Source organism: Sardina pilchardus, chromosome 15 (genome assembly GCF_963854185.1).
Source record: "Sardina pilchardus chromosome 15, fSarPil1.1, whole genome shotgun sequence".
In the NCBI taxonomy this organism is placed as follows: Eukaryota; Metazoa; Chordata; class Actinopteri; order Clupeiformes; family Clupeidae; genus Sardina; species Sardina pilchardus.
In genome coordinates this window covers 1,765,191-1,775,375 of record NC_085008.1, presented here as the reverse complement: position 1 = coordinate 1,775,375, position 10,185 = coordinate 1,765,191, and the positions used below count along the sequence as shown (strand labels likewise).

The window sequence follows — 10,185 nt, the reverse complement described above, 5'->3', positions numbered from 1 at the left end:
CTCCTGGCTAATGTGTTCTAAAGATGGAGGCCGAAACATGATGTTATAAAGTCAAACAATCTATTAATAATCAATTTGCAACAATTATGTTTTGGGATTAATCCACTGATATGAAATCAGATGCAAAGTCTATTTTATTCATAATGTGAAATGTCAGCATTCAACTGTCATCTCTGTCATAAAACCATCCACGACTTTTAATATGAAGCATGACGCATGTACAGAGAGAAGTCCCTTCCTCTGTCAGGATATTTCGGATAGGCAATAAAGAATGTAACACTTCCTCTCTCATTAATTAGCATTATATGAGGATACACCAACAGTATGAATTACTCAATATGATTACATATCCATGAATTCATATTTTCATACATACCATGTGGTAGCTACTGTAGTTTTATGTGGAGTTAAGCCACAAAATGATGATCTGTACTGTTAGTGTGGTGCTTACTGTAAATAAAATAGTGAGGTGTTTAAAAACAATAGTGTGGTGTTTCAAGAAAATAGTGTGGTGTTTAGATACTGTAACAATAGAGTGGCGTTTAAATACACTAGTGTGGTGTTGAAATACTGTAACATAGTGTGGGGTTTAATTACCTCCACCAAGGAGGTTATGTTTTCATCGTGGTTTGTCCGTCTGTCCGTCCGTCCGTCCGTTTGATAACTCAAAAACGAATGGATTGATTTCGATGGTCAGAAATGACCCCAGGAAGAAACAATTTAATTTTGGGAAGGATCCGTGTCACCGTCGGGATTCCGGAGCCATTTATGTTTTTCGCTTAGCGATGTAATGGCATGGTATGGCCACGTGGTGGCGATCTGAATAGTTTAGGTTCAAATGTATGACAACCTAAGAAGAACAATACAGGAGGAGGTCTGCTTTTCTAGTTATTATAGTGTGGTGTAATGGTGTTTAAATACAATAGTGTGGAGATCAAATACTCTACAATAGTGTGGTGTTTAAATACTCTACAATAGTGTGGTGTTTAAATACTGTGCAATAGTGTGGTGTTTAAATACTCTACAATAGTGTGGAGTTCAAATACTCTAAAATAGTGTGGTGTTTAAATACTCTACAATAGTCTGGTGTTTAAATACTGTAACAATAGTGTGGTGTTTAAATACTCTACAATAGTGTGGAGTTCAAATCCTCTAAAATAGTGTGGTGTTTAAATACTCTACAATAGTGTGGTGTTTAAATACTGTAACAATAGTGTGGTGTTTAAATACTCTACAATAGTGTGGAGTTCAAATCCTCTAAAATAGTGTGGTGTTTAAATACTCTACAATAGTGTGGTGTTTAAATACTGTAACAATAGTGTGGTGTTTAAATACTCTACAATAGTGTGGAGTTCAAATACTCTACAATAGTGTGGTGTTTCAATACTGTAATTGCATCATTTTTTTGACTGTCCAAAACATTCTATGGCACCTGGTTATTTCCCAGCAGAGGGCAGTCATGAGCTACTACCTTGCAACAGTGGTTGCACAATGGACACAGAATGAGACAAAGATTGAGACATTGTATGGCAGATGCTCCATAAAGGGAAACTATGCAGGTTTGTCAATTTATTCGCCGGTTTTGCGTCCACTTTTCGTTTTTGCTTGTTTTACGCTTGCAGGTTTCTCTGTAGAGCTTTCCCTACAACACTCTTCAATCGATTAGTCTGCTATTTCATGAGCATGATCGCGAGGCTGGAGACTTTCTGTTTGACAGTGCCACTGGTGATGGTAATAATTTTATGAGTTTCATACTATTGTAGCAGCCATGGAGCCCAATTTGTGTTAAAATAAACAAAGACACCTTCCCATCCCCCTGTGAAATGCAAATGACTAACATTCCCATGTCCGGAATCCCGATGTTTCAACCAACTCTCACTATGACAAAGAATTCTACCTTGATGTAATGTATCTATATGTCATGAAATGTAATTTTCATGTTTGGTATCATCATTAGTCTCAGTGTAAGGATTGTAATGATTCCAATGTAATAATGTTTGGCACATTCTATAAGTGATGTTTCTGATATACAGTATATGATATCTCTCCTCATGCTAATCAGATCAGAGTGAGTAGGTGTGTGGTGTGATTAGGTGTGAGTAGGTGTGTCTGAAGTAGAGGTGGGCATAGATTAATTTTGTTAATCTAGATTAATCTCATTGTAATCTTGAAATTAATCTAGATTAATCTAGATTAATTTTAGGTGCACCAGCGCAAAATTTAGGTGCACCCACATTTTTCATTGCATCGCCTTTAACGCTAAAAGGTCACCTTTTTATTGCTGTCCTTTCATATAATGATTTTTTAACAACAAAAAGTCTAGAAAAAGCTTGAAACACAATAAAAGATTTTTTTCTTTACAAAATTATTTATATAAGCCTATTCTACATACTGAAATGTCTGATATTCATGACAGCACACTTTATGCAGATTGCAGCCTACTATTCATATTACAACTCTGCCTCTTTAATTCAGCTGTCTGCTTGAAACCTCAAAATGTAAACAAAGTAGCATAGTTGGCTAGTTTATCATAGTTTACTAGTTGGACTGCTCAGTTTCCCCACGTGTGTTTACTGTAAGTTTCAATGTGGGCTAATACTTTTTCTCCTTTCGAGTTTTGGAGTTGGAAAACATTGGTATTGAGATTATCATCCAACTCATGCAAGAGTGACTTGAATGTAAGAGTTTTAATCAACTTTCTGCAGCAATGATGCTAACCGGAATTTATATTAATTTAGCTAACGTCTTCTATATGCATCATTGCTTTCACGATAGTGAATGTTTTATTTGGATTAAATGTGCATGTCGAGGGGCGGGTCGCGACTCGCGAGTGTCCATTGAGCGCGCACGGGAGAGTGAGGGAGAGGGAGAGGGAGAGCAAGAGAAAGCGGGCCAAGGAGAGGGGGGTTAGGCTACTTCTATTAGGAATGAGCGATCAGGTGCCGATTCGGGAGGGGTCTGAGCTTATCGTCCATGTTGGGAGGATGTATCATTGGTTACTGTTTGGTAAAGTTGCACGCATAGTACAATGACAACTTGTGAAAGAAAGCAGCCGAGCAGGGTCAGGTGAACCAGTGCGACCTAGACTTTTTTCAGGCGCACTCTTGAACATTGGCGTTCGCGCTAAGATATCAAGGTGAAAGTGATCATAGCTTGCGTGGTAGCCTATAGACCCAGCTCCCAGCCTAATTTTGAGAATAGATTAACGCCGATATTTTTTTTATCGCCCGATAAGAGTTGCACGATAACGCAGCACGTTAACGCCGATAACGGCCCACCACTAGTCTGAAGCCACCTGAGAGAACCAATAACATTGCCTTGTTTTGCCGCCCTTTGCCCTTTGTTCAAATCATACAGTACTAAAGTGAGAAGACTGCATTGTTTGTCAGAGAAGAGTTTGCTTTTTGTAGCAGGAGGAGGAGATGCTGAGGCCATGGTCTAGGGTTCAACCCAAGGCCATGGCCTCTTCAGACTAAAGCTCATTTTTACCCTCTCTGCTTGTAAGAATAAAACCTGATTCCTAAGCTTTCTTGAGTTTGCCAGTCTAAATTAATATCAAGTAATATTCACAATTTAATATTACTATTACTGGCCGGTGGGAGAAACTTGGAAACGTGTTTTTTCCACTCAGAGGCGCTAGGCGGAAGCGAGACAGCCGTCATTCAACCTGAAATAAATCAAATAACCATTCCAATGACAACGAAGCTGATCGATTATGGCAAATCAAGCTAGAAGACTTGCATAGTTCACCTGTAAGGACAAATGTATCCATTGAATGACAGTGTGGTAATATTTTGTTGAGTAATGTGTGTGTGTGTGTGTATATACAGGGATGTGAGGGAACATGCATTCACCATGTGCAGAGAGGACATTTTTTTACTGTTTTATTTTGAAATAAAATCATGCTTTTGTTGCACGTGAGAAGTAGGCTACTGTACTGACAAAAAGTAGCCTTTTTTGAAAACTATTGTAGAAAACTTGTAAAAACTGTAACATAATCAGATTTATTCCTTCTGAGACATTCCTCAAAATATTAAAAACATATTTCAGAGCTAAACCCCACAGAAAATTACAGAGTTTATTTTACCCACAGGCCCTAAAACTTGCCACCATCTTTTCTGAACCCTTGGAATGATTGGATTCTATGTACGTCCTGAGTAGTTCTGAGGTAGTGTGCTTCAAAAGTTTAGGATTCCATAGAATCACACGGATAAGCAGAACAAACCTCTTTAGATATAATGCCCCAGATGCACACAACTACAAGAAACACCTCATCTTTTCACTGTAACAGAATAAGAATATGCTGAAATTTGACAAAAATGTCAGATAGAACCGGAAGATTTTAAGGGGAGGAGCAGTCTGCCCTCTGGTGTATCTCTGGCTGGTCTCTGAGGTGCAGGTCCACGTACTGCAGGATGTGGTCGAGTGCTGTGAGCAGCAGCATGTCTTTGTGTGGCTCCAGCTCCAGCTCCTCACAGTAGTTCTTCACCGGCACGATGGAGGACACGGGCATATTGAGGAGAGCTCCAGCCTGCACCATCTGGGCACACACACACACACACACACACACACACACACAAACACACACCATGGACAGGGCTGCCAGGTCTCACGCTTTGAGCCTGACAGTCACGCAATTTGACCCATTCTCACACCACACGCCATACTTGGCATTTCTCACGCAAAATATTTCCCCATTCAGTGCACTATATATTTTTTATTTTTTCATGATGATAAACTTTGGTCATTGCCTTGCCGTAGTTCGAGCTCTGATTGACTGACAGCAATAACCAATCCATCAGTCCTTTGTGCCTAAATCTCACCAACCACGGACGGCATCACGCAATATGAACAAATCAGAAGCAACGTAAGGCGGGTCTTGGCGCCTCTAACTTATCTTTCAAACACACAACAGCGCCGACTCCGACAATTAGATTTAAAACGTTCTGCTTGCTAGATTTTGTTCACTGTTGATTCGCTGTTTCTCCTTGATTTTCCAAGGCTGCTAAGTCTATAGTTGTCACTTGTTGCAGAGCTGTGTAACATTTATTTGCCTCTTTCTTGATAAGTTCACACTTGAAAAATCGACTCTAGTCGGAGCTACCAAATGTCACGCTTTGAGTGTGACAGTGAAAAAAATGTTCGCCGCCGACCACAAACTTGGCAGCCCTGTATTGAGGAGAGCTCCAGCCTGCACCATCTGGGCACACACAGGGCACAGGCCAGAGATGAGCAGTCTCATCATGATATGATATAATGTCATACTGTAGACCACCTCAACCACACTCGTTTAGTGTCCCTAACTGTAGGCCACTGTATCTTTTTTTTACTTTTTGTTTACTTTTACTGTCAGTTAAGGGCTGCTGTTTTAGAATGAAATCTTGAGCAGCAAAATATCTGTGACAGCCCTGACTTTCAACTAGCTGAATGTAAGACCTTCATAAGTAGCCTAGAAATCTAGACGCACCCTGGCGGGCAAAAATATTTTTGCCTAGCGGGATGGTCTAGGGTCGCACTGTTGAGGACAAGCCTGCGCTAGGCTCGAGTTCAGCCTAGCCAATAAGAACGCTCTATCTGTGTACGGAGTCCTTGAGCCCGCCTTAGCTCACCTTCGGCTTCCGATAAGACGCCAGACTATACATTTCTGTGTAGTTTGGCTTGCCAGGCTACTTCATAAGACCATTATGAAATAAATGTAAGATCCATTTTACATATCATTAAAAAACAAGGACCTGAGGTAGTCGTAGCATTAAGTGAGTGTTAACATATGACTTTTTAAGGATCTTACCGCTTGCTTCACAGATGAACTCTTGTACACCTGGGAGAGGTCACTGGCTGTCTTGGGACAGACTTTATCCACATGAGTCAACACCGCCACCTGGTGTACACCTGCAGTAACATCAAGTAGATGCTCAATCTGGGACTTACAGTAAACTTTAACTTTCCATATCATATAAGAGTACAAAAGCCCCCCAGCACACACTCACCCAGTGCGCTGATGAGCTCCCTGAGCTGGTGGAAGGTGGACTTCATGGTGTCCGAGTAGGAGGAGATCTCTGGCGCGCTGACCACAAAGACCACACAGTGGACCTTCTCTGCAAGGGACGGCTCCTTCACATAGCCTGCCGTGTCTGACACTACAGGACAGCAGGCACTGAACTAGAGAGAGAGAGAGAGAAAGGGGTAGAGAGGGTGAGAAAGAGAGAGAGAGAGAGAGAAAGGGGTAGGGAGGGGAGAGAGAGAGAAAGGGATAGGGAGAGTGAGAGAGAGAGAGAGAAAGGGGTAGAGAGGTGGTGAGAATGTCATATAAGGATATGGCGGGGTTGGCATCACACCTTGACAGCTGGCCCTGTTTTGATACCAGTTGAGTTGAGTTGTCATTTTAGATTTTTTTTTTTTTTAAACAAATCTGCTAAATATAATTGTCCCTTTTATCTGTTTTATCTGTTTCATTGTCAGATGACCAATGCAGAAACAAAACTGTCCCAAGCCTGATGTTGCAGAGTGCAGTGAGCATTCTATTATGAACTGCTCCGAGAGCAAAGACAGGGAAGATACACTCTTATTTAGTTATGGTCTAAAACTCTAGGCTACCTAACTTCTTAGTGATGAAGTTAGAAAATGGCCCCAGAGGTTCTATGCGATAAGCGTCTATATCAATGTCCCGGTACCGTGTGTCCCTGTGGAACGTGCCCCTTGATGACGGCCAGTGTGTCGTGAAGCGTGAGTCCGTTGGTCTCCCCGAGTCCCACCATGTCAGACAGGACCAGAGCCATCCTCTCATCCACTCTCTCCCTGCTGCCATACAGCTGATATGACTGCAGCTATGGAGGCATGACAAGAGATGTACACATACAGTATATACCCTTTAGGTATTCAAGAGATGTACACACACAGTATATATACCCTTTAGGTATTCAAGAGATGTACAGTACACGCATATTCAAGAGATGTACACATACAGCATATACCCTTTAGCTATTCAAGAGATGTACACATGCAGCATATACCCTTTAGCTAGTCAGGGCTTGGACATCTACTCTACACACTCAGGGCATGAACATGTTACACACTCTCAGAGAACAATCACCATCAGACAGGTGGCAGGTCAGGCTTTAGAAACCCTCTCTCCAACATAAAAACAGCAATTATACCTCACATTATTGCAACAGATACTGTACATGTACAGGCACATTTCATAACAATTTAAGCACAAGGTGTAGCCACTAGACCAAGAGCATTCTGATGTATGTTAAGATAGCCATTACTCAGCAGGCATGCTTTCTCTTCACTTGTTTTCACATTGATCATGGCTGCCTGTATCTTACTGTAACACTGAAGCCAGTAGCTAAAGATTTCTAACTGATGTATTTTCTGACCTCCACACGTGTGTCCAAGTCATTTACATCTGCATCACTGTACATGACCACTATGGTCAAACCACCAGAACCACCAGAACCACCAGAACTAGACGATCTGCAACCAGTCAGAATGATCTTTCACCCCATCACCTCTGTTGTCATGGTCACCTTCTCTACCTTTTTGGTGAAGCTGGCGGATGAGCCAATCGTGGATGAGCTGGAGGACGAGCGCATCATGGCCCGGTTTACGACCCGTCCATAGAACACGGACTGGACGGAGCTGATGAAACTGGACTTGCCCGCTCCAACCGGACCAATGAGCAGAACTCTGGCAGCAGGTGCTGAGTCACAGGTGGTCTTATATGAGCGGATGGACTCCATCAGAGATGCTTTGGCCCTGTTACGGTAGGAGATTTAAACACAGGTGGGTTTATATGAGCGGAGGCACTCCATCAGAGATGCTTTGGCCCTGTTACGGTAGGAGATTTAAACACAGGTGGGTTTATATGAGCGGAGGCACTCCATCAGAGCTGCTTTGGCCCTGTTACGGTAGGAGATTTAAACACAGGTGGGTTTATATGAGCGGATGGACTCCATCAGAGATGCTTTGGCCCTGTTGGAGGTTGGTACACAACTTATGCTTCAGCACAGCGACTTGCACGACAACACAGAGCGCAATACAGTCACCATAGTATACAATATACACTAGGAATATACACTAACTGTACAGACCTGCAGCCATTAGAGACTTAGAACATTCTTTATCAGTACATTATTTATAAGATTATAAGTGGTACATTACTCTGCAACAGACAGCTGAGATTGATATAAAGTTCATTGCATGACGTGTTCTGAAGAATAAAGAGCAATAGCCTACAGCACAATAATGTCCTATACTAGAATATTACGTAATGTCCGATACAGTCAACCAGGGGAAACTACAGAGCAACATTAGACTGCATTCTATGAACTTACTCCTCAGACCAATCCACCTGTCGCCATGGAGATTCCTGAAAAGTAGGCCAGGATGCTAGACAGAGGAGAGGGGTTGCGGTTTAATAAATCTGCATCTATCAGGCTGAAATTACGATGAAAGGAGGGGAAAGACAAAAGGTCAGTACAATACTTGAATTTTACCTCCAAATATATTTGGTTTATTCTCACCACTTTGGCTTGCATTAGGAGGCACCGTTGATGGCTCTCCATCAGTCTCAGGTAAGGCCTTTGAGTCGGGCTCAGCAGGGGCAGGGGAAGGAGAGGCATTTCCAAGTGAGCCGAATTGAAAAGATGGTGGTGGTGGTTTACCAAAGGCCATTCTTTTCAAAAGACTGCACGTGAGATCAGTGTGCTCCAGTCTCCTTCCTACTTTATTCTCCTGAAAGTCCTACTGAGAAGCACCTGAAACAGCAGACGATTTTGGATTGATGCACAGAGTTTTTCATTTTAACAAGGCCATTCTTTTTACTTGCAATCATGAGGGTTCCTGAGAAAGTTAGCTGAAAAATGCCCATTTCCAAATGCTATTGAAATATGTAATATCCTGTTGACTACAAACTATAGCAGTGGTTATACAGGAGATGCAATTTGTAACTTTATTTCAAATCTAACACTGTATGCCAGCAATCGTGCACACTCTGAGAGAACACATTTGATCCTACTGGGGCAAGTCCCTGTCATAGCATTTCACAAACCCACCTTCTCTGTAAAATTTCTGTTGTGTGCAATATTCTGTGACTTTGCCGAGCCTTACACCAGGTAGTCGGCATGTAACTGAAGCGTTCAGTTCTCCCCTGCTATGCCCCATTCACACTGGATACCTAGTGTGTGCAAGGCTGCTGCATCACAGGTCTGTTTACATTTCGGCGCCCATGTTGACAGGTTAGAACTCGCAAACTGGCTGCGCGAGACTTGTGTCAAACACAATCCAGAAGAGGCGCCTTAAGGACACGACCAGACAGGGGTTGTAAAACTTGTGCTTGTAAAAGGCAAGGTGCGGTACAGTATGTATTAATAAAGACACAAATGACATCGGCGCTTTTCTGCTTGGAGTTGAAAATATGAGGCACTCTGGGCACAACAGGAGGCGCAACAGGTGATAAAACAGGAGGCGTCCTGTGCACTAGTATGCCGCATGCAAACAATACTGCCAATAGGCTTCCAAACAACAGAAAAGTCTCTCACTGCAACAACAGCGTCCTGTCAGATCGTGCTCTTACACGATCATCATGTTGTTCTCTTTCTCAAAAACCTAAAAACTATTTTCACAACAAATAATGTTTTACTCACTTTACAATCCAGGTATGGCTGTTGAGATGTCTCAACTGGAATGACCTGAAGGAGAGAAAACGAAACCTAGGTCAGAAGGACAGAAATGAAACCTACTGTAGGACAGGAGCGCGGCGGTCATACTGTGTAGGCTACACGCTGTGGTAAGCCTGACTCCGCCCGCCTGCATTCTGTTCACTTTCATTTCACTGAGATACTACTGTAGCTCCTACCAATGTGTTTGTTTCTTTCAGCTTGAAGCCACTTGAAGCATCTACCCTTTTAGGGTATATTTATGACATTTAGGAATACTGTGATATGGTCTAGATCTTCTGAGGCCAGAGCATGAACCTTTTGTTTGTTATCTTGATCATATCCATTTGGAAGATTATGCTTTACCATGAATCTCATGTTCTCAGTGAGGGTATGCCGTTATTTCTTACAATTTTGTTCATTTTTGAACACTGGAAATCCAGAGTTGTCACGAGGGTCTGGTTTACTGCCAGGCTACTGTGATTATAGGATGGGCACTCTAATGTTCACTCTAATGTCAATGTTC

At 42.2% G+C, this 10,185-nt stretch overlaps 1 protein-coding gene across 3 annotated transcripts; it reads right to left on the bottom strand.

Annotated features, from left to right (window-relative positions):
• Positions 1–3,867: 3,867 nt before the first annotated feature.
• LOC134102043 (interferon-induced protein 44-like) lies at positions 3,868–9,760 on the bottom strand. Of its 3 annotated transcripts, none has more exons than XM_062555993.1 (8): positions 9,648–9,760; positions 8,499–8,759; positions 8,337–8,391; positions 7,539–7,758; positions 6,672–6,824; positions 5,988–6,159; positions 5,789–5,889; positions 3,868–4,540 (listed from the first exon to the last, which is right to left on the bottom strand). In XM_062555993.1, exons 2-8 carry the CDS (start codon positions 8,674–8,676, stop codon positions 4,343–4,345), a joined length of 1,077 nt encoding a protein of 358 aa, XP_062411977.1. In that variant the 5' UTR covers positions 8,677–8,759; positions 9,648–9,760; the 3' UTR covers positions 3,868–4,342. The 3 variants fall into 3 exon arrangements, with proteins under 3 accessions (XP_062411977.1, XP_062411978.1, XP_062411979.1); XM_062555994.1 differs by having other exon boundaries at positions 8,526–8,759; XM_062555995.1 differs by lacking the exon at positions 3,868–4,540 and adding an exon at positions 4,573–5,200.
• Positions 9,761–10,185: the final 425 nt, after the last annotated feature.